This window comes from Camelus dromedarius, chromosome 1 (genome assembly GCF_036321535.1).
Source record: "Camelus dromedarius isolate mCamDro1 chromosome 1, mCamDro1.pat, whole genome shotgun sequence".
Taxonomy (NCBI): Eukaryota; Metazoa; Chordata; class Mammalia; order Artiodactyla; family Camelidae; genus Camelus; species Camelus dromedarius.
Window position 1 is genome coordinate 48,952,330 of NC_087436.1, and position 25,115 is coordinate 48,977,444.

Below are 25,115 nucleotides of genomic sequence, written 5' to 3' on the forward strand. Positions count from 1 at the left end.
TTTTCCCTTACTTTTCTTACCGCTCTGTAGGTCTCACATTCTCTTTTATTACGTGGAGTCCACCTTAAATTCCTGCACTTGTCATTCTTCAGCATTCAGTTCTTACAGATCCCTTATTTTAAAAATCAGTCCTCTTTGATTTATGTCTTTGGTTTTCCTTAGTGAATTTACTGCTTTCTTTATGAGAAGATGCTCATACTTCTGTTGAATCAATTAGTGGAAATAGAAGACTTTTCTGTAGATATTCCCAAGGAAACATCTACAAGGCAGGGTTCGCACTGCCCTCTGGATGTTGTAACTATGTTTTGATTTTTCTTTCACAGAAGGCAGCACTTTAGGAAGAGAGTAGCAAAACTGACTGTAAAATCAGGCTTTGCATCAGTTAATAGATAAGAAAGGAGCGTGGCTTGTTGGTTATGTAACATATAACCTTGTCTCCAAATCACTGTGCCTGTCACCTTAATCCTCCATTGATGTGATATTTTATCAAAGCATGCAAACATCTTTTTTCAAAACTGATATCCAAGAGAAAAACTGGAAAATGGAAAGGGATCATTTATTAACTAATTTCCATGTAATTCTACTAACTTTCTGTGTCTCATAGTCATGATGACTGTCAGGATGTTGTTCAGAATACTATGTTCCTTTCATGAGATCCAGTAGAAGAAACTCCTGACTGGTCTTTCTACTGAATATAATTATACTGAATTCCAGTTGGTTCGTCTAAGTCAGTGATTCTCAACGAGGGCAGGAAAACCTCCTAGAGGACTGGAAATCTGTGGGGGTGTTTTTATCTTCTGCCATGGGTGTGTGGGAATATCTGCATATCGTAGTTCATATTACTTTGTCAGAATGTGTTTTCCTTGATATTGATTTTCTTTTATATACACTTACCTACCTAAGGTTAAATTATCTATGAATTTCATCTAGAACTGTAATGGGAGCATTGCAAAACATTGGCTATAAAATAAACAGAAGCACTTGGTTTGTCTTAGAATTCTGTGATCACACATCCCTACCTGGGTTGGCTGCTAAGTGGTCTACAGCTAAATTTGAGATGCACACGTGGGTTTTTGTGGGGTTTTTGGAGTTTATGTTATGCACTTTGTACTCTTTAACTTCTCTTCTAATTTTATTTTATGCTCCCTTTTGATTTTCTTTTTTCTTTCAGTCCTAATCTTAAATTTGCAAATTTTGCAAAAACACACATTTTAGGTACTGGAAAGAGATATGTCATTATAATCAAACAAATAAACAAAGAGAGTTTCTGCCTTGTCTGCCATTTTGCATTAATGAGCTCATCTCTATTAAGAGATGCTCATGGTCCACCCCATGTGGCAATCATGCGAGCAAGTGTCCCACAATATGGCAATTTGGATTGGGGGAAGGATGGACAAAGAACAAAACTCAGGTCTTTATACTAGCTTCCTTCACCAGCAGTTTTTTTTGCAGCCTCCCAAATTTGATACAACAGATGTCATCATATAAATGAATGAACAGTCACATTTGTTCTTCATAATAACCAGAGACTTTAAGACCTTCTTGTAGAAACATCCAAAACAGTTGTGTCTCACCTACCTGTACATGTTGGAGACAGAATGAAATGTTCTTCACACAATGCCTCACAGTCTTTTCTAAAGATCTAAATAGCTTTTCTTCTCTATTAAAGGTATTGTCTTTCACCTAAAATATAGATGAAATTATTTAGTTTTATAACTTAAAGGAATCTGATATTTTTAAAAATTGCAAACTGTGTTCGCCCAGCACAAAAAAACTCCTTGCTGAGATGAAATGCTATGCTGGGTGGCTTAACACAGTACTTTTCTGTGTCCCAACACACAAGTACAGCTGATGTTCAATTAGCGTAGTGAAGCCACATGGTGCCACTTAATTTGCTATTCAGTTTTCACATTGCTTCACCTATGTCATGGCAGCTGCGGGATGTAAAAGTTTTCTCTGCAGTTTTTAATAGCATATATTATGTATGTACTCTTAAATTATACAACATTTGTGGGTCTATAAAATAACAAAATTGAAATAAAAAATGAAAAATTAAATTAAAATGAAAAGTTGCTCTATTGATTAGAATTTATTGTTTTGCTGATAGCACTCATTCCGATTTGTTCACAGTGCTTATTTAGAAAATATTCTTAGGTTCTTGGCTAAAGAAATGTGATAATTCTTTATCAACTCAAATTTGAAAGATGATGTGTAATCTTAACAAAAATAGTTCTTCTGTTAACAAAAACTCTGCAAAGTTAAGATAATGGTCTTATGTGTTCAGTTATTTTTTATCTTACATATATACCTGTTAGCATTCAAAAAAATATGCTTTTTATATGCTGCGGCAATTTCTAGGAGGACACATTGTTGCTAATCAATGGTGAGAAGTATTTCTTGGCATTCAAGATGACTACAAAAGAAGATCAGAAACAGCTTCCTGTTGGCAAAATCTGTGTGAACACCTGTTTTATGGAATATGAAGTGTGTTCTTCCGCTTGGTACTGGGTCATAACCATAGCTGTTCTCAGTTCATACTTTCGTTAATCAGAACTGAATGCATAGAAAATGGTGACATTTTATTTTAGTATCTTAAACCCCTTAATATTGTTTATCTAGAAAGCTTTTCATTAAACAGGGGACATAGTTCTTTGCAATACACACAAAATTCAGCACCCTCTGCCTTAGGCTCTCTGTGCCCTGACCCAGTTGGAGGCATATAACAATACACTGAAGTGAATTTTTTAAAATGCAAGGACCCATCATATCTATTTTATTCTGTGTGTCTTGGCTAGGACTCAGATGATTCTAAAGTAAGCAGTTCAAGGATCACACTATGAGAAATATTGTTGAGTTCTACTTCTCTGTTGCCAAGCTTCACCATGCTGCTTTATTTTGCTGGAATATGCTGCTGTCCCTTTTCTGCCTTGCCAAATCCTGTTTTTTGCTTTTTTTTTAAGGACTTGCTCAACTGTCACCCCTTCTATGAATCCTCCCTCTAATTTCTATTCTCTCCACTCCAGAAAGTTAATTGCACCCTCCTGTGTGCTCTTACAACACTAGTTAATTATTTAAGTGAGTCTCTCCACTGGATTGCAAGGATTGGAGATGAAGTATCTTTTCTTAATAATAATAATTGCTAACATTTATTAAACACTATGTTCCAGACATTTGTACTAAAACCTGTCTTCCATTTTCTAATTTTAATTGTTACACAACCCTATATGGGGTAGATGCTACAATTAATCCCATTTTAGAGATTTAAAAAAAAAAAAAAAAAAACATTTCCAGGAGGTGTGGCAGAGATCGTGAACATTCCTGCCACTGACCGTCTACCAATAGAAACTGCACCTCTTAAGATGCAGGTTTAAGATGGACACACAGCTGCCCCGCAAGAGAGACTACCCTTTCCAGACTCCCTTGCAGCTGTCTCTGCCCTTGTAACTGGATCTGGGCAAACAGGATGTGAGTGGAAGTGACATGTTTCATTTCTGAATCTTGGCCTTGTAATATTGTCCTAGGGACTTGGAGTGAAGGAATGGCAGTGACCCAGTTTCAACGAGGCAGATAAAGACAGTGTGTTTAGGGAATGGGACAGCACAAAATTGGGGAGAACTGCGTCCCTGAGAGATCTTGTGCAGCACAGCCCACCTGGACTATTATCAGAGAGAGAAATAAAAGACCATCTGAGTTAAGCTACTGTGCTTTGGAATCTCCTTATGACAGAAGCTTGGGTTTTACCCTAATATGAGAAGTTAAAGTAACTTACCCACATTCATAGGTAGGACCAGGATTCCAACCTAAGCTGTCTGAATTTAGCACCTCTTTGCATTTGCAATCTCTAGCAGTGTCAGGTACGTAAGAGTTCGATACATGTGTGATGAATGGAATAGAATTTTCCTCTTGGGTAATAGTTTTATACCCTAACTCGACCAACTATTTCACTTGAGCTGCTGAGAAGTGCAAAATTGACTGATTTGAGATTTATCTTTTCTGCAGCCAGCCTGTGGAGCTGATTTTCTGATTAACAGTGAAATGCTTCATTGCTGACAGGACATCCTCTCAAAAGATTAAAGGGAAAATCTAATTAACATCCCTTCAGGCAACCTTAACTACAATTCATGCTTTTAGTTCACAACTGAGAAATATCAGAAGCTGATGGCAAATATGTTAAAGACTGAAAAAGCGTCTACAAAAGCCTGCCTAGAATTAGGACCTGCCTATTGTTCCTCAATAAAATCATCTTGGGTCAGAAGCAAGATCCCAAAAGTAGAGGAGAAATGTCTGCACTGCATTTACACATGCCCACAGAGACTACAGTCTCTTCTCAAATGAATTCCCAATTCAGTTTTATTACAGCTGTCTTTATTTTTTTTATATTTTTATTGAAGTATAATCAGGTTACGATGTTGTGTCAATTTCTGGTGTACAGCACAATATTTCAGTCATATAAGAATATACATATATTTATTTTCATATTCTTTTTCACCATAAGTTACTACAAGATGTTGAATATAGTTCTTTGTGCCATACAGTATAAACTTATTGTTTATCTATTTTGTGTATAGTAGTTAGTATCTGCAACTCTCAGACTCCCAATTTATCCCTTCTCACCCCCTTTCCCCTCTGGTAACCATAAATTTGTTTCCTATGTCTGTCTGTTTCTGTTTTGTAAATAAGTTCATTTGTCTTTTTTTTTTTTTAAGATTCTACATATAAGTGGTGTCATATGGTATTTTTCTTTCTCTTTCTGGCTTACTTCACTTAGAATGACAATCTCCAGGTCCATCCATGTTGCTGCAAATGGCATTATTTAATTATTTTTTATGTCTGAGCAGTAATCCATTGTATAAATATACCACAGCTTTATTATGGCTGTCTTTAGTTGAAATGTCTGGATTTTCCTTTTCCTGATTTATGACCACACATCCTATGTGTCCCAAACTTCCCACATTGTAGTACTACATTGAGAACAGGGACCTAGAGTTACCTCCTCTATACATTGGACCCTGTGAACCCCTAGAAGAATATAAAGAAGTAAGTATGAGAATGACACAAGCCATGTGTTCTAAGAATGTCCATACTGGGTATGGTAGAGTCAGTCCAGCCGCAAGAGGAAGAGAGAATGAGGTTTGGAAGAAGCTGACTATACTCACAGGTCTTGGAGGGGTGGGGGATTTGGAGGGTCACTGCATGTCATGCAGGGCCACAGGGGGATCACTAAGTTTGGGTCATTTGGCAGAAAGGAGCAAGGGGAAAGTCAAGGCCAAAACCTTTATGTGGAGTTTCTATGGGAAGCTGGGGGGAAAACCCCATAGAAACAGCTGGGGCAGGGTAAAAAGTTGAGGACTAGCTAGTTTGAGTAATTCCAGCAGGCTTTGGACTATAGAGGTGGTCTCTAGTTGCCTGGTACTTGGCCTTGGGATGACTGAGGGCAGAGGAATATTGGCTTCATGTGTGAGAGTTAGATAAGGAGGTCATTGGGGCTTTAGACTCAGGATTGGTTGTTTTGCAAATGAAAGAAGTGATCCCAGCTGAGTCCTTGGCGCTCTCTAAGAATGAGTTTGCCCTGTGAGGGTTGTCTTTCACTGGCCAGCAAGCTTTTTTAGGTGTCAAAACATCAAAAAGTACAGAAAGTAAAAGATACGATTAACACATCATGCATAAATTAGTTTTTATTCACTTGGAAAGTAAGAAGCCTGCACATTAAAAGGTAAATAATAATATTTTATGTTCAATATAAAATGATGATGATGATAGTCAGTATACTGAGTGCTTACACATTATGTTAAGTACTTTATATGCATCATCTCTTTGAATCCTCAGAACCACTTTATGTGTTAGTTCCTACTATAGTCCTCAATTTACAGATGATTGCATTGAATTCATGTGCCCAAAGACAAACATTAAGTGGCAGAAGTGAGGTTCAAAGCCAGCTCTGAATGACTTCAAAGACTTTGCTTTTAATTTCTGTGCTGACTCTTACAAATATTAATGGTGCCAAGATGAAGATGCATTTAGTAAGTGTGTTAGCCATTCAGGAGAGGAATAGATGACTCCTAGCTTAGTGGTCTGAAAGCTGCAAAGACTTACTGAAAAGAAAAAAGCAACCAAAGACTGTGGCAGATCAGAAAAGCCATCTAAAATCAATGCTGAACCAGTTGCCACTTGTTCAAATGAAAACTTTGTTAGAGATGCCCCATGATAAAGGATGAAATCAGGCAGCTGAGAAGAGGGGGAAAGCACTACCTAGTATCTTAAGAACTGGTCTGCCTACTTTTGGTTAGCAGCCCAGTGTATTACTCCTTCTGGGCCATGAACTTTCTATCTTGTGATTCTCGAAGTGTGTTCCATTGATCACTTACTTCCAGGTCAATTAGCTTAAAAACACCCAGAGTCTGTGAAAATACAGAATTCCAGATGGAACTCTGGAATCTTGTAGCAAGCTCCTCAGGTAATTCTTAGGCACATGAAAGTCGGAGGGCCTTTGCTGATCCACTCATTATTTATTAGGGGTTGAGATGAAAGTGGTTCAAGCCAGGCTAAGCAGCTGGCACAGAACAGTTACCCAGTAATATAACGTACATCTGGGGGAGGAAAGGGAGAACAGATAGGAAAAGTCACACTAAGGTATGCGCCTAAACACTATTTTTATAGGTGAAATAAATATAGGATGAACATCAAGAGAGTTAAAGGAAATGAGTTTAGGTTTTTTTTTTTTAAGGCAGAAGCAAGACAAGGATGAAAGGAAAGCATTGCCTTGGGTGAGATATGCTAGTTGATGGTGAGTGTCAGGACCCCTGGGGCATCCTTTGTTGAGCTCTTTCCTTATGTCTTTGTCTCTCCTTTGTCCTCTTCCTGAACAGAAGCACCACAGATAAGAAAGTGTCAAAAACACCCCCACTCCATATCCCCCCAAAGGGGGAGAGAGAGACCAGAGACAGAAGGGAACAGCACTGGGCAATCACCTTGATTCTCAATGTGTACTAGAAACAGCTCTGATAACAACAAAACAAAACCTCACAAAAATATCAGCATTCATGTTCCCCAGGAGTATGTGTGTGGCCCAAGAAGAAAAATTACCTGTGATTCTCCTCTGGTCAGAATCTTCAGATGGTTTGTCACTCTTTTTGATTTCTTGCTAATTGAATGAATATTTAGTTTTGACAATTTATCTTTAAGTGATTCATCCTCATCATTCTTCTTGTATTTTAGAACTGAAATGGAAGAATGCAATAACATCTTTGAAGAGGTGCATTGTAGAAAATGTGTGTTTCATATAAAGTACTCAAGATTCATATTTACATTTGAGTTAAAAATCTGTATTTTTGGCCCTTTGTTGCAGATGCATATGCACCAACCCCATGCAGTCATGGCTCCAGCCGCCCACCCCTCTGACCTTCAGAAACTCCGCTGTCAAAGGGCATGAGCTCCTCAAAGGCCGAGGTTCATTAACCTCCCACATTAAGGAAATCCCTGATGTTGGAAAAAAGCCCCTTCTCTCTCTCTCAGATGATACACATGCTATCTGGGGTCCCTAGAATGACACATCGAGACCTAACTCATGAAAAAACAACTGCATCTGACATAAGGAGACTTCACATCCATCCTACGGTGGTCTTCGCTGGCTGAGAGATTTGGGGTGAGTTCAGTCACCTCTCTGAGCTTTACTTTTTTAACTTTAAAAATATTTTCACCTCTCATATAATTCAAAATGTTAAATATTCCTAACATTCGGTTTTGGTAAGAGTGTGGAGGGAGGGACATTCTTATACACTGTTAACAAGGATTAAACCAATAGAGTTTTTGTAGGGGACAATTTGGCAGAATCTTATAAAAATGAAAATATTTATAGTCAGTCTATGTCCAGGTGGTCCATGTGTAGAAATCTGCTTTCCATAATCAAGCATTCAGGGTTTTGTTTGCTGTAACATTTTTTCTAACAGCCAAGTGTTGGAAACAATCTAAAAGTTTATCCATAGAGGTATAGTGTAATAAATTATGATGCTCATGAATGGAATACTATGGAACCATGAAAAAGAAGGTGATATTAACTTGAAAAATGTTCCTGATATACGATTAAATTTTTAAAAAGCCCCAGCAAACTGTAGTACCATCCATGGGGCAGAAGGAAGGGGAGAAGGAAAAGAGAAGAAAGGAAATAGAAAAAGAGACAGAAATTCCAAAGAAAACTTACTAAAATGTTACCTCTGCAAATTGGAATCATGGGAATAGAAAAATTTTGTTCTTTAAAACTTTGAAATTTAAAGTTTAAGCAAACAGAAATTTGAAGTTTAAGCAAACAGGAAAGTTAAAATAATATAACAGCTATTATCTATCTCCCAGCTTTGTCAAATCTTATTTTGCCTTGTTTCTAATCTTTCTGTTTTAAAAAATATCACATAACAGTTGAAGCTTCTCTGATCCCCACCTTTGATCCCTAAAGGGAACTGTGATCCTAAATGATGTGGTTTATTATTCCTGTATCTATTTTCAGGCCTTTACTCTGTACGTATGTTGTCATACAATACGTGGTATCATTTCAAATGTTTTCAGTCTTTATAAAAATGGTACCATATTTCATACATTTTCTGCCACTTTCTAATATACTTTTTTAAAAACTCAACATTGTGTTTTTGAGATTTATCCAGTTGATACATGTACTTTCATTAGTTTTATGTTCATCTGGTTTCATAGTGTATAATATAGTTTATCCGTTATCTGGATCAATATGTCAGTCAGTCTGCATTTTCTTTGTTTGCTTGTTTCTTTCTCTTTTTTTCCCTTTTTTTCTTTTGCTATTACAAACAATGCTAGTTCCTAGTGTACCTTTCTATGAGCTTATGAGCCAGTTTCCTAAATATCCAGAAACTGATTTTCTGTGTCTTATGTGTGTGTATCTTTAATTTTACTAGGTATTGTCACACTGTTCTCCAAAGTGATAATTCAAATTTACATTCTCACCTGCAAATTGAGATTCAGCACTTAACATTATCCATTAAAAATCTTACTGCCAATCTGGTAGGTTGGGAACACTATGTCATGATTTAAATTTGCATTTCCCTAATTATCAGTGAAGTTTAGCATTTAAAAACTTCTTGGCCTTTCTGTGAATTGCTCATTTTATTATTAACCTTTTTCATATTAGAATGTTTATATTGTTGATTTAATATGAATAATCATATATTCTAGATGATAATCCTTTGTGGGGTACCTTTTCATTTTGTTTATGGTATCTTTTACTCTACAACTTTCACTTTTTGCTCTGTTCTCTTCTTTATAGTTATAATTTATTAATACAAATACATACTATTTTAAATAAAAATTTAGAAAATTAAAAACAATAAAAATAAATGAAGGAGTTGGACCAATTAGCCCCACAGTCCTACCATTGCTTTAATGTTGAACTGAGATTTAACATTAGAAGTACAAAGCCAATTAAGAATGTGCAACAATTGTATTTAATGTTTGTATTTTTATAAATTTTCTTTTTTGTGATGTAACATTTTAAAATTTCTATATTTGAAATATATTAAATATTTGGTTTCACTAAATTAAAAAAAAAGAATATATGGACACCAATCACACTGAGAGAGGACCCACGATCTATCCCAATTCATTACACCTGGGATGGTAGGAACCATCTCATTCTGCCTCCTGTTTTGAAATCTATATTCTACTTTAGAGGTGAATTTTATGTCTTAGCTTACAAATACTTATGAGTAATTTGTTGATTTGAGAAAGAAATATACTTGGTCCCTTCACTGGAGTAATTATTGCCCCCAAATACCTATTCTTTGTGTTCCAGAACCAAAGGAGCCTGATGTGTTAGCTGGGCCCCTCACCTGGCTCTGCCCTTCTCACCACCGCTTTTCAGCTCTAGCTTTTCACTGCTCTCAGCTCCCTGGCCAGGCCAGGCCTCCTTCCTACTAGACAAAACACCAGTGACAGGTGCTGTGGGTTTCTTCAGCCCACAATATGTCACTAAGCACACAGTGGTCACAAGAGGTTGAGCGTAGGGCTGTTTGATAAAAATTGGTCATTTTTTTTTTTTTTTGATGCCTCGTGATCTTCTCCAGATCCTGGCTGGCAAGGCAAAACCACCCTCTCCTCCCTAGCCTCCAACTCTAGGTATCAAATGCTCATGAGCACGACAACTGCTGTAGCTCCTGAGACATTCCAGTGCTCAGAAACATAAACAGAATCCTCCAACCATGGAAAACACCCGATTCACCACATCTCGTCTTACCTAGATCTTTCCGTCTTTTAAGTTCATTAATGTTTACGTTAATGTCTTTCACTGCAGCAAAGGCATCCTCCAGTGCTCTGAAGTCTGGGTGGGAGGGAGGGGTGGAGTTCCGGAGTTCGCACAGTAATAGGGGGTACTTCATCACACGCTGAATTGGTTTGATCATTAAAGAGCCCACGTCCAGTAAGTTTGGCTTGCCTCTGCGATAGAGAGATATGATATCAGTTGTACACACATTTGTCTTATTAACTCCTTTTTATTTTTGTGGTTATTTTTATGATTGATTAATCCTAAAACTGTTTTTCACCTCTACCCCCTTCCATTTGGCTATGTTCAATTTCTAAACGAAAAGTGAGAGCAATGGATGACAGAAAGAAGCAAGGCTGAAAGGTCCTACTACTGAAGGAAATTTAAAAGAACACAAAGTGTATTTCTCCACCTGAAAGGGTGAAGATTTCCATCCATGTTCCACTTAGATTTTTAAAAATAGCAGCCTTTATAATAAGAGTGAGAAATAATTTCAGACTGCCAACCAAGAAAAATACATTTTCTTGATGGCATTTTTGTGACTATTAAGTGAGGAAAATAAAGTCATTATTTAAAAATATAAACAGATGATTTGTCCTCTTTCTTCTACCAAATTGAAAATTTGAATTTATAATGCTTCAGAGGTTCTACCATGGTTTCCAAAAGAGGTTTATAATACACGCAATAGTTCTCTAAATATTATTAATACCATCACTATCACTAATCATTGCTATCACACGATGACTTTCTGTGACTTTCCATGTGGAATAATTCTCAGCCAACAGATCTTCAAAAGTGAACGCTCACTCCTGATTCTTCTTTTAGGAGATTCTGAGATGGCACTAGATCCATTGCAACTGGCCAAGCAGCTCACAGTAAATGAAAAAGCTAAAAGCTTAGTCATGCCATTGTCCAAACCACTGTACTCATTTTTTTTTTTTTTTTTTTAGCCAGAAAACAGTGGTTTCTAAAAGCCTCTTTATGCAAAGAGGCAAATAAAGAGATACGGTACATGGAACATGGATGAAAATTGCGCTTTGAGTCCCTTCGAGTGGACAGATACACTCATGTGTTTTCCTTTAGGTTTTTATTTAGAAGATAGAAAATACAGACACTTTTCAAATCCCAATAGGTGGATTTTTCATTCTTCAATTATTATTTTGTAAGTACTAATATGGGTAGAAAACAGATCACATAATTGTAATAGTGAAATGGATCTAAAACCGTTGAACAAAATTAGAGAAGTTGCTTTCTTGGAAAAGATCTGAAGGCATTCTAGAGACCATCTATTTGAACTCTTCATTTGATAACTGAGAAACTAAGGAACTGTGACTATCACGTGTAAGCACACATGTGCAAACACACACACACACACCACTCTGTCACATGTGCCCATTTAATTTTCATTATAGCACATATCACTATCTGAAATCATCTTGTATCTCTGTTTACCAGTTTATGTTCAATTTCTCTGTCACCAGTATATCTCTGGCATGACACATATTCTCTCAATGAATACTTGCAGATTGAAGTGATAGTCTTCTCAGATTTTCTGTAATGTGCTGTTATTTTACATTGAATTTTTTTTCAACAAAAAATGTACAATGGTCCTGAATAAATGAGGAATTTTATTTACATGCTGAGAAAATGATAATACCATAATAGTATAGACAAAGACTGAAGCAAACCAAAAGGCAACATTTTTAAATGGAAAGCCAAAATAAATATTAAAGGTTTACAAGGGAGTAAAGAGTTGCTTTAATACGATTTATCTTGTATTTCCTACCCATCTGCACCAAATCTGCTAAGGAGAGGAGGAAGGGAGGTAAGGAGACAGGGTGACAAGGAAGAAACGAGGGAGAGAGGGAGAGAGAGATGTCACTGGTTTCCGAGAGACTGGGTCAAGTGGATGGGGAAAAAATGTAAATCTATTATGAATACTAAAAAATAATGACTAAAACCATGTTTTCTAACTGATGGTGTATCAATAGCAGAACCTTTGAATATGAAGGACCACATCCTTATATATCTTAAACAGAAATTCTTCAACAATACAACAGTTTAGACATTTAAGTAGAAAAAATTCCCTTAAAAAAACAAGTTAGGAATATGAAAAGTATTAACTTGACTAGAAGAAATCATATTACTCATATGAATATGATCAGAATTTCTTCTGAATTTTCTTTTGACTATCACCAAATATTAGTTTTTTTAATCGTCTAAGAATCACTGAAAAATATTATCAAAATGTTAATATAATCAAACAATTCAATTAAACAAAATTCAGTTTTAATGAGATATTTTATCAGTGTGGCCTATTATTATATACATATTTTTTATTTTTTATTACAAAAAAATAAACCCTCAGATTAAAGAATATACTTGTATCTTTGAGATGCTCTCCTTTCTTGCTTATCAAGATTTGTCAAAAAACCACCCTAGGCCCTTGAGTTGTGTCCAAATACTATCATTACTTCTTTTTGTATCACTGTTTGGCATCAAAGTTCTGTTCTCTCCCTTTTAGATTTTAAATGATAATAATAACAATTATAAATGATGACTGTTTCTCTTAAAGGCATCACAAATGCAAATATTAAAAAAGCTTTCTCAAAAATGAGAAATCTCCCAGACACCTTTGTCTTCATCTGGACTTTGGACAGTTGCCCAAGTCATGAACAACGATGTTCTGGCATCTGCATCACAAAGACAAACAATATAGTAGGAAAGATAGAGGCTGTGTTACCAGATAAGGCCACTCCAGGCATTCAGTGCCACAAAGCTCCCCTCATCTGATCTCTCCCAGTAAAACTGAGTTCTGACGATTGTGCAAGGCAGAGGAGCCTTCTGTGGGATATAACCCTGCTCAGCCAAGCAGCCAGTTATCACATGCCTCCCCCACAGAAAGTAACCAATATGTTATGCTGAACACTAAGGTAGTTATTAATTTGCAATTTTGTTTCCTCTGTCTTATCATGAATACTTTGGGAAGTATTTAGTACCAAAAGTAGTTACACTAATCTCATCACAAATTATTACTGGGATTTTACAAATTCAAGTAAACACAGCTGGCTTTGTTTTAGCAGCATCCAGTTTTGCTACAGAGTTTTACATCAAATACAAGGAAACAATTGCACAATGAAAATTAAAAAATGATATTGAAACAATACAAAAACTATGATGAAAACAGGAAAAGAAACAGATATTTAAGGCTGAGGTACATCTATGTTTCTTAAGTAGAGGGAGAAAATGAGAGAAAGAAAAACTAATGAAACTACTGATCATATTACTTTGAATTTCCTCTATTTTATGGACACAAGTATCCTAAATTCAATATATATATATTTTTTTGAGAAGCTACAAACTATCTATACTAATATACTAATTGAAATTTTTTCAATTTATTCTCCTTTTGAAACACCTGAAGTCAATTTCAGAGAAAACTGTATATTGCTACATAAATAATAAATAAAATTTGTCACAATTTAAAAATAGCTTTGAAAATAAATACAGAACTACCAACAAATTTTAAATGATTTAGAGGGGATGAATGAATGGTAATTTATATAGCACACCAGAAAGAGCCAGTAATATGGAGAAGCAATAATTTAATCACTCCTAGAAAGGTTCATTAACTAGAGTTCTTAAGAACTTATGGAAGTGAAGAGAGAGGAATATGGGGATTAGAATAAGGACGAGTTGAAAACCTGTTTAGGAAACAGCATAATTTTTAGGGATACAAATAAGGGAGATAATTTAATGGACTAAGAAAGAGCTCTTGGAAATTAAAATAGAAATAAAAACTCACAAGTGATGGAGAAAATGCTTAGGAATTTCCAGAGAGAAGAGCAAAACAAAGGGATTTTTTAAAAAGGAAGAAAAGTATGAGAAAATTAGAGGACTGGTGTAGGAAGTTCAATATCAAAGTAAGAGTCCCAGAGAGAACAGAGTACATACAGGGAGGAAATGTTCAATGACATAATTCAAGAAAAGAAGATGAGTTAGCAGGTTGAAACAACTCTCTCAGTACACAGCACAATGGATGAAATAAACTCACACCTTGGAATTCATGAAATTTCAGGTTACTGGGGACAAAGAGAAAAGCCTACAGTTCTTTAGAGAAACATATAAACTAAACAGGAACAAATAAATGATTAGGAATCAGAAAAACCTTTCAATTTCTTGTAGCAAAACTGAAAGCTAGAAATGACAAGGAATTATCTTTATATTCTGAAGATGAATGATTTTCAATTTACAATTCTATACCAAATCAAACAGTATATAAATCAAGTGTGAGGGTAAAATATATTTTGGATATAAAAGTTCTTAAAATTTTACTTTCCATGCATTCTTTGCTAAATAGAGGAAATTACTGAAGGATGCTCTCTACTAAAAATAGGAAAGACATAAAGAGAAACTTCAGATGATGGGAGGGGAGTTCCTAAAAGACAGTTATGCCCACTGTCACCAGTCCAAACACAACTGATCAGAAGGCTCTGGGAGAGGCTTTTTTGGGGGAGATGAAATTGATAGCATACAAAATTCATCTGGTTGTCTTGAAGATGACTGTGAGTTCAGCATTAATGCTTAGCACAAAGAAAACTAAGAGGAAAAAAAAGACAATAGTTAACTCCCAGAAAAACAAGTAATCAGTTTATTCCAAGGTTTAGCTCTGAAAAGAAATTTACTCGGGTATAATCATTCAAATACTGATTATTGCTCTAGTCTAAATTACAGTGTAACTACATGGGGAGAATGGAGAGGAGGGAAGGGTGTGTGTGTGTGTGTGTGTGTGTGTGTGTGTGTGTGTGTGTGTGTGGTGGAGATCGGGTAGGGAAGAGAGATAAATTATTGTCTTCCATAGAGGAAAGTCAGTACATAATATCTAAAAAGGGAAAACCAAACATGTTTTTAGAGTCATGAAGATAAATGCCAAAATAGTCAACTAAAAGTTGTGAAAATGCTTGTGTTCTGGTGAGGACCATTGAGGGACAGGTAGAAGAGGGGACCACTATCTTAAATCCTGTAGAACTGTTTAGCTTTTTAAACCATGGGTAGATTTAATTTTAACAAAAGAGAAAGTTTTTAAAGAAGGGAACATGCAAGAATATTCAAGAAAATCCTGAAAGGGAAGAGTACTGGGCTGAGATTAGTTATACTTGATATTAAAATATAAAGCTAATGAAATGAAAGCAGTTTGGTATGGGTCCCTACATATAGGGACAAATGAGAAAACAAAATAGAAAATCAGGAAATAAACACAAGGGCAGGTATAGCTCAGTGGTAGAGTGCCTGCTTAGCATGCACAAAGTCCTGGGTTCAATCCCCAGTACCTCCATTAAAAATAAATAATGAATAAATAAATAATAAACCTAATCACCTCCCCCCCAAAAGAAAAAAATTAAAAAAAAATAAATAAAAATATGTGTGCAAATTAAGTACATGGTTAATATGACATTCAGACACAATGGGAAAAAATGAACTATTTAGTGTCAGTTAAAAAAAAAAAAACTTGGAGTTTCTAAGTGAGACACAAAATCCAAACGGTACAGGAGAAAAAAAGTGATTACTCTATTTTAAAATTTAGCTCTGTAAAACTGTACAGGTAAAAACAAAAACAGAAGCCACTGTATACTATGTTAAAAGTCAAAAGATAAGCTGGAAAGATTATTTACAGCACATAAGACAGAAAAAAAGGATAATACACTTGCTAATTCAAGAGTCCTTATCAATCTATTAGAAAAAAATAAACACCTCAATAAAAGTGAACAACCAATAAAAAAGATAAATCATTAGAGGTGAAATACTAATGATTGAACATACATGAAAATGCTCAAGATCATTTTTAATAAAAATTAAAACAGTATAATTCTATTTTTGGCCTATTACATTACCACAAATATTAATTTTATCTAGTGCTGGCAAGTAATAGATAAATGGACAACTCATATATGGTAGTGGGACTCTAAATTAGTTCAAATTTTTGGCAAAATCCCTCTGATCTAGCAATCCCACTTTTTAGAAATTCATTCTAAGAAAATGATCAAACTATACAAAGATTATGCATAAGGATGAACACATAAGTCAACTTTTGCAAGACAGACACAATTCAAGTCTCTGTAAGGGTTTGGTAAACTAAACTATGGTATACACATCAGGTAGAATATTATGCAGTCATAAAGCAATGTAGATTTATATTTACTGACATAGAAAGATGTCCATGATGCATTGATGAATGAGGTAGCAAGTTGACATACAGGAAATATATAGCAGTGTTATTTTAGTCAGTGTGTCTGTGTAGAGGAAAAATTGCAGGGAAGTGCGGGACTCATGCAACGTTAAAACAGTTCAGTCTGGAATGTGGCTACCAATTGTCTTTTCTGTCCTCATTTTGATTTTCTGTGTTTTGCAGTATTTCTTCAATAATTTAAAAAATACGTGACTTAAGAGAAGAGAAAATAACTTACAATGTTTTGAAATTGATTGAAACCCTGAGATCTGCAGGTAAGAACAGCTAATCAGACAGAAAGCACATATAGAAAAGTATTTTAAAAAAGAAGATAAAACAGTGCATTTCTGGACATAGTTAAATTAGAATAGGTATATTTTTCTTGCTTTAGAAAATGGAACTCGTATCAGATGCTTTTGGTGGGAACTCTATGGTGGGAGATTCAATTATTCTTGTCACTTTAATACTGTCTTTAAATGCATAAGATTATAATTCAAAGTACAAATTTTAAGAAGTTAGAAATATCTTTGTCTCTGTATTTTTTCAAATGTAGATTATAAAAAACAAAGACAACTTTCAGCTTCCATGTGCAAGAGATTTTTTTCGAAGCCATTTTAAAACCCACATCTCTTGCAAATACTACTATATATAAAATAGATAAACTAGTTTCTACTGTAGGGCACAGGGAACTATATTCAATATATTGTAATAACCTATAATAAAAAAGAATATGAAAAGGAATGTATGTATGTATATGTATACTGAAACATTATGCTGCACATCAGAAATGGACCCAGCATTGTAAAACAACTATACTTCAATAAAAATAAAATAAAATAAAACCCACATCTCATAAGTGCACTGCTCTTGGCTGCAACATTCTTGGTCGTAGCTACAAAGGAGTCCAGCAGTCACAGAGCACTTGACATAGCCCTTTAGCCTTTCATGTAGCAGCATGTGTGCCTCCTGACCCGAATGAGAGAAACGGGAAAGGAAATAACTCATGGCAAACGCGGCTTTGATGTTCCTCCAAGCACACACTGTGATTGCTTTTCCTCCTTTGGAGTCTTGATGTATAGAATGGGCTGGAGGGGGCGCACACGCCTGCTAACTCCCACACAGCAGGCCTGCCGCCAATGCTAGTGCAATTTTAGCAGGTACTTCAATTACTGTTTAAGTGTTCTGTGTGTAGGAGCCTGTGCATGCTAACATATTAGACGAATCGTTCACTTGTCTCTCTCTCTCGGTCTTTGGTGACAAAAACCTAAGCTCTAGGAAAAGAAATCTAAACAGAACTTGTAGCATATGAAGTTTCTCTCCTATCACCCAGCCATGTGAATCTCTAGCCCCAGGTATAGGCCAGGGGCTCAGGCTTTACAGTGAGACCGCAACCCCCAGCTCTCCAAGCTCACCCACCGTCATGGAAGCCAGGAAGGCGCCGGTGTGTGAAAGGACCACTAGGCCCCCTCTGTCAGGCACCTCTTCAAATTCAAATGATCTTGAACAAACCTACTCACATCTGTTTATCCCACAGATATTTTTTTCCTTTTGGAAGGAAAGGCTTATAAAGTGAGACAACTGAGTGCTTGTTTGGTATGTCAGAAACTAACTTCTCAGCTTGGCTGAGGTGTTATACAGCCTTCGTCTGTAGGTCTTCTGTGTGATGCCTCATTCTTCCACCTCACTTCTGGAATTCTGTCTCTCCTCATGCTCTACACTGAAGCATGAATGACAGATATTTATAGCTTAAATTAATACAATTTTTGTTTTGTAAATTTTGTTTCTTGATGTAATGTTTCAGGAGTTTAGAATACACACACACACACACACACACACACAGACTAGGGACTCAGGACCTTGGATAGTTGCTGACCATGCTAAGGCAAATATGTGCTTTTTAAAGTCCTAGTAAATTTGACTTCCTGTTTAAGTCAGTATCATCCTTTCAGTGTTAGTCAAGCTTTTCTTCTATAAAAATGGACATATTCCAAAGTGTATGAATGTGTCTAGCCTTTATAAAATAATTTCTATATTGTCCTAGTGGCCAATTATTTCATCTTAATATTTCATTTGCATGCTATATATGTGGGTTTTTTTCTTCGTAAATCATACAGGAGTCCAAATTTGAAGTAACCCAATATTTTACTCTAATGCATAGGAAATCTTTTCTTTTGTACATTAATCTGTGTAACCTTCAAAAACATTATGGTATTAATCTGAGACTTTTTAGACTAATGTTGTCCGTAGGAAGAAGTGTTTTTGGACACATTCAGATTCCTAAATATATGTGTGATGAGCAGTTCCCAAAGAGTTCCTGGCACCAGCAAACCTGTGATTTAAGTAAATTATACCCCAAGATTCTTCTAACAAGCTTAATAAGGTGCATGTAGTAATAATTTAATGTGTAAAATCATCTCAGACAAATTGGAAATAAATGCACCAATAATGTCTAGGGTAAATGTCTTTGAAACCTTATTTATTAAAAGGAATAAACATAAATGTAAAAACTAACATTCTAATTTGCACAGAAATATTCAACAGCTTTTCCTCATGATTTTTACATTTGATATTTATCATTAAAACAAAAATACTTACTCTTGCATGTATATTTTCCTGTAAGAGAAGAGAAAAATAAATAAATTCATGTAAATCCAGATATTTAAGGTAATAAATATACAAGCATGATGAAAGTTTTAAAATTTGATTGTGTAAAATAATGTAATAAGTCATTTCATGAATGTTTTATAGAATTGGTCTCATTCTTTTATAATTATGCCCCTAAAATTTTATTTTAGTATGTATCCACTGTATTTGTTTCACACTTTATATAAGATTAAAACCTATTGATTTGGTCATAATTTGTAAATTTTTATCATTTGAAAATGGATTTCAGTGTCAACTTTTGTTTACATTATAAGAAAGAATCTATTAAACATAGTGATCGGAGAAACTGAGATTACAAAATTACAAAGGAAAATGCAATTGACTTGCAGAAAACTATTATCAAGTGTTCTATAAGATCTCTGTATACAGTATTATGTAGATTATAAACAATTCACATCTTCAATGAGATAATTCCCACAAAAACTTCGGCTGGGCACTGCTAGCTTTTGTGGCTTCCATTCTGTTCAAGCAAAACTAAAGTCCTTCCAAGGCAATGTGACCTGTGTCTCCTCCCACCTCCTCTCCACCACGTTTCCCAGGGGGTTCCCCTACCCCGCAACCCCCGCCCCATCTGTGGCCACCACAGGGCCGGCCTCCTTCCTTTCTTCAAAGCCAGCAGGCAGGCTCCCCACTTGAGGATTTTGCACTTGCATGACTGCTCTTTCTCCAGAGATCTATGTAGCTTGCTCCTTATCTCTTTCAAGTCTTTGCTCAAATGCACCTTCCCAGTGAAACCTATCCTGTCCAACCTTTTAAACATCATACCCTGTCTCCCACTGTACTCTATCCTCATTCCCTGTGTATTTCTCTTTGTCCCTTTCTAATATACTATACATTTATTTGGTTTATTGTCTATCTGTCTGCTCCCCCCATTCCAACAAGGGCAAGGATTTATGTTTGCTTTGTTTTCTGCTGTAGCCCCAGCACCTGAAAAACTGCCCGGCACCTGGTAAGAGCACAAAACGTATTTGTCAAGTTAATTCATTTTAGCAATAAAAAAGTGGGAAACTTTCAAGTTAAATTTCAGGAATAAAGAGATGGAAATTTTTCTCTAAAATCTTCCTATGGTTGTGGAGAAACAAAGTAATAATAACCTGTGTTGATAAGCTGATCACCATGACCTCTGATTTCCAATTTTTTAGAATACAATGAATGTTTTCAATATAAAAAAAAATGCTATGGCCCTATCCCATACTGGTAGATGGTCTTCTCATATACAATGATAATGAAGAAATTCAATGATAACTACCTGTGCTGAAGTTCATAAATTTCACTGGGCTTAATCCATTAAAAAAAGTTCATCCAAGTACATGATACATGTAGAAAAAAAGGGTGTACATATATGTGAAACAATCATCCCTTCACTCTCCAGGCATAGTGTATGAATGAATTCCAGGACATCTTGAAATAACTAGATTTTGCTAAATCCAAGACCTCCCAGTTGGGACTCAAACAGAGGATTATAAATTTTTAATAATCAGCAGGTGCTACAATTTTAGACAAGTATTAACTGCTGTTGGAAGAACCCTTCTGCCTCCATGAAGGAAAGTGCTCCACCAGTACCCCCCACCCAGTGTTTCTTTCCATTCATTTCCTTTAAGCTCACACTCTTTCCCCAATTCCTATCCCCTTCTTTTCTCAGTATGCTCTGTGGATCATAGATCAGAAAGAAGATCTGGGAAAGAAGTTGAGTAAAAATAAGAATGCAATTTTCTATGGAAACAAGTAAGTGAAAAATGTGATCATTTGGGAACCAAAATACATACTTTGAAGTTGAAAGAAAAGATTGTTCCTTTAACTCCTGGAGAAGACATGGAAAATTTTTTCTCTTTCTATTTCATTTATTCCAACCAAATAAAACCTAAATATTATAAATTAAACACTGTTTAATGTAAGTATAACATTTTATGAAAAGAAACCTGAGAGATTTTCCAACAGGGAAAACTTGTTGGAATAGTGGCGCTACGTTATAACATCTCGTTATTTGCTCATCATTTCAAAAAATTTCCCTTTTAGGCTAAAACTTTCCAGAAGTTAACCCTAGCCAAGGACATTTTGGGAAGGAGTAAGTTAAACTGGGTCCCTTTACCCCTTCGTGGAGTAAAGTAACTTAATATATCCACCACCACACCTTACACTCCCATGGACTCATTATGTTTTGATTCACAGTTAACAAAAGTTTTTACGTGGCTAGTCCTTAAGGATTATTGTCTTTGTTCAAACATGATGCCCCATAACAAGAAACTGAAAGAATTTCCAAAAGTGATTTTAATTTTTACTTGGAACACTCCATTAGAATAATATTAAGAAATACCAAATGTGGTAACAAATTGAAATCTATTCCTTTAGATGCTGCATTTCATGAGCTTTTAGCTTCCTCCCTAAATGGCGAAGCTATCTCAGTATATGAGCAGCCAAAGTGCCCAGATGACTAGAAGTTAGAAGTTTTCCCCTAGAGGGGTGGCCTTGGATAGGAAGAAGGAAAATCATAGATAGAATTATAACAACTAGATATGAAGCTAGAAATGTGTCTTCCAGCTACCAAAGACCTTGGAAAAGCCCCTTCATTCTTTTTCTATTAAAAAATAAACAGATCTCTAGGGCCTCTGAAAGGCATGGGAAATTTGGTGTTATTTTTAACTAAAAAAAACAAAAAAAGGAGGCTGCAGACAGGCTATTCTAATTTTAGCTACACTTGCATTTATAGCCTATTTTTCACTTTCCTCATACAGATCAGAATCCTTAAAAAACCCCAAAGAGGCTAAGTGATTAAGTCTTTAGCAAATAACTTCCATAAATTTGGAAACTGTATTAAATCAGTATTTTGTGCAATCTAATGGGTCACTAATGCTACTCTGTAAATGTCCCTTGTTGAATAAATAAAAAACGTGGATTTCCAATTTACAGGATATAGATGCTGATGTGGTATTGTGCTTCTAGACAGTTTTAATCTTTTCTTTCTTAGCGTCTCCAAACCCTGAAATTACTGCTTAGATTGGATCTACAGTCATGAAAACAGCCTCCGTGCTTCGAGAAAGCTGCAAGTGGGTACTGTGGGTGTGGTTTCTCCTTCTAAAGTAGTGCTTAACTTAGGTGTGTTTCCACGGCCACCTGAGGGTGCTTGTTAAAGTGCAGATTCACGGACTGGACCTCCAGCAATCCTGATTTTTTTGGTCTGGAACAGGGCACAGGAATCTGCACTTTTAATACAAATCCCTGGTGGCTCCAACACAGGGGAACTTGCGCACCAAGAAACACTGCCCTGACGTTTCAGAGGGCTTCGAAATTATTTTCTGGATACAAATATTATTTTCTCTTTTGAAAGATAATGGGCTTCAAAGAATAGCCAAAGGTTATGAGCTCAAGTTTATTACAGAACCAGGAAATCTCTCTACCATCCTTCTGGAAATTAGTTTTGAACCTGACCGTGACAACTTCTGGTGTGTTATTTAAATTAACTCTTGTGTTATTATTAAGCTTTCCAGACAGTTTTGTTTATCTACCAACTAGAAGATATGTTCCCAGGAGGCAAGAACTATGGCTCTGTGTGTGTGTGTGTGTGTGTGTGTATGTATATATATATATATGTGTATGTATATATATATATATATGTGTATGTATATATATATGTGTGTGTATATATATAATATTTTCAACATTATCTGTCTACTTTTAATAAATATTTATTAGACCCTCAATAAACATATTTTCATTTTGGTTAAAGCAATCTGTGTTGCTTTAAAGTCTGCCTTAACTTCAGAGGCGTGAAGCCGCCTCTCTCATGGCTATTGCTTCAAATCCAGTTGTTCCAGGATTCCCCAGCAGGGTGGAAGATGGAGGCCACACCTAATATTCATCAGAAATTGGCCACTGTGCACTTGGGCTCTGTTATTTAGCCACAAGGAAAAGGCAGAGCCCCAGTAATAGCTTTGACTGATTACCTGGCAAGGGAAACCAAGCCCTTGGGGTGTCCAGACTCTCTTTGGCCTATAAACCTGTTTGAAAACCTGTTTCTCAGAATTTAAAGCTTAGCTCAATTGAGGTCAGTATTATAGTAATGTCAATAATTCTACTGCTCTCAGCTTTCAGGCAGACTGGTACAATTCATCATTAACTTTATTTTCACGGAAAGGCAACTTTTGGGGAAAATAGCTCTAACTTAAGCTATTTTATTTTGATTTTCTTCCCCTTAAGAAATAGTTCTGCCAATATTACTTCCTTTGGATTTGGTGCTTTCCAGACCTTAGCACCTACCAATGCCTGAAATTATTCCCTAAAATCAGAATGCTGCAGAATATACAAGATCTGGGGCCTCCCCAGGACAATAACTTAAGGCTTTTAGAAAAGAACAAATAAGCCATTGGGTCTGAAAGTAATTTTCAGTAATTGGGACTTCATGAAGTCTCAAAATTACCTCTGCCTTTAGCTGCTTTTTAGGGGGTATGATACTGAGCTGTACTGTCTGATGGAATATTCTGGCACTTAATTTCTTTCTCTTAGAAGTCAAAAGCTTAATAAATAATAAACTATTGTTCAACTCCCTCTGAACAGACAGCTCTACTTCTGGTTAGTTATCAGAAGCACATGCCAAAATAAATTAACTACATTCTCTTGTGTTATGGATGTCCAGTCCTGGGATTGGAGTTGGAGTGATGATACAAGGTGCTACTTGTTCGCTTGCTGTAAGATTTCTCTCTTTATTTCTAGAAACTTAAGAAGGAAAATGGCTCAAGATAGACATTTATTGGATTAGATCTTGCCACTACTTTAAGGTAAGAAAGGTGTTCATGTGCACCCAGGGTAATACCATTATTTCTCCCCGGGAAAAAAGTACTTGTAAATTTAAAAGATGTTGCTTCTAATGTATGAATTTATTCAGATGGATGCAACTTCATACTTTAAGGTTTGTCTAAATTGATTTGCTAACACTGAACTAAACTAGAGAGAATAGAGAAATTGTGAGCTGGAACTAGTGATCACATACTCTTTGAAAATTACCTGATCATATTGAGCTACTTGTGGACAGGGCCTAAATTTTTTTTATTTTTGTATTTTCAGGACCCAGAACTATGCTTGGTACAGCACAAGTAACAAATAAACACTTGCGATGATTTAGGAATTTGAATATTGTTATTTTTCCACAGCATGAAAACGGTTAAAGAACTGCAATAACTTAATGACCAGTAGAGGGCAATAAAGTTAACTTTAAGAAATTATGGGGCCCAGTTTAAACCCACTTTCAGTCTCAGTTCTAGGCCTGGAGAGGCTTTCTCCAGAATAGTGTCATTTAGTCTCCTGATTTCACTTTAATCCGGTTGTCCCACATTAAGACCCCCTTTTTGCCTCCCTACAATAGAGTGTCTAAAGGGGGAGGAGCAGACGGGTGGGTGTGCATTGATTTATACACCACGGCTCTCTCTGTTTGGTTAATTCTTAGCCTAATCAAGACAATTTGACAATGGATCATCCTTAGAGATGAAAAAAACCACAAAATGAGTAAGATGTAGAGTAGGGCAAAAATTGTATCTTTCAGCTTCATGTGGTAGAAAACTATGTATATACAGTAAGATACCAATTCCATTTCAAGGAATCAACCCAAACATGTTCATATTTACACATATAAATAAGACCAGAAAAAATGAAAACTGGTTTTTAATCCATGATTAGCAAGGAATTAACATGTGGAATAGCAAGAGTTTTTATTTATTTCCTGCTTCCTTATATTTTTTCAGATTTTTATAGTGAATAGATATTACTCCCAGATAAAAAGATGTATATTAGCAGCTCCCACTAACTTAGGGATTGGGAAGGAAGGCATGAGTGACTTTCCTGAATCTAACTTTAACAGGGCCTAGCCTGTCTTTGCCAATCTCCCCTCCTTCCCCAGAGTGAATGAATGTAGGGGACAGCAAGGGCCATTCAGAGGGTCACAGGACATCCCACTAACTG

At 35.9% G+C, this 25,115-nt stretch overlaps 1 protein-coding gene and 1 long non-coding RNA gene across 3 annotated transcripts in view; one reads left to right on the forward strand and one right to left on the reverse strand.

Annotated features, from left to right (window-relative positions):
• ARHGEF38 (Rho guanine nucleotide exchange factor 38) overlaps positions 1 to 25,115 on the reverse strand; it is a 110,502-nt gene that overhangs the window by 17,403 nt on the left and 67,984 nt on the right. Inside the window, exons 5-8 of the mRNA XM_010980666.3 lie at positions 19,098 to 19,115; positions 10,250 to 10,449; positions 7,084 to 7,217; positions 1,579 to 1,683 (exon numbers count right to left, since the gene is read on the reverse strand). Coding sequence (XP_010978968.1) covers positions 1,579 to 1,683; positions 7,084 to 7,217; positions 10,250 to 10,449; positions 19,098 to 19,115 — 457 coding nt within the window. The remainder of the gene's footprint in view (positions 1 to 1,578; positions 1,684 to 7,083; positions 7,218 to 10,249; positions 10,450 to 19,097; positions 19,116 to 25,115) is intronic.
• Positions 1 to 25,115, forward strand: part of LOC105089577 (uncharacterized) — a 75,087-nt gene that overhangs the window by 12,505 nt on the left and 37,467 nt on the right. For both annotated transcript variants that reach the window (XR_010380395.1, XR_010380396.1), the window contains exons 3-7: positions 7,346 to 7,642; positions 16,686 to 16,777; positions 20,809 to 20,891; positions 22,132 to 22,210; positions 23,874 to 23,938. This is a non-coding gene — a long non-coding RNA (uncharacterized LOC105089577). The remainder of the gene's footprint in view (positions 1 to 7,345; positions 7,643 to 16,685; positions 16,778 to 20,808; positions 20,892 to 22,131; positions 22,211 to 23,873; positions 23,939 to 25,115) is intronic.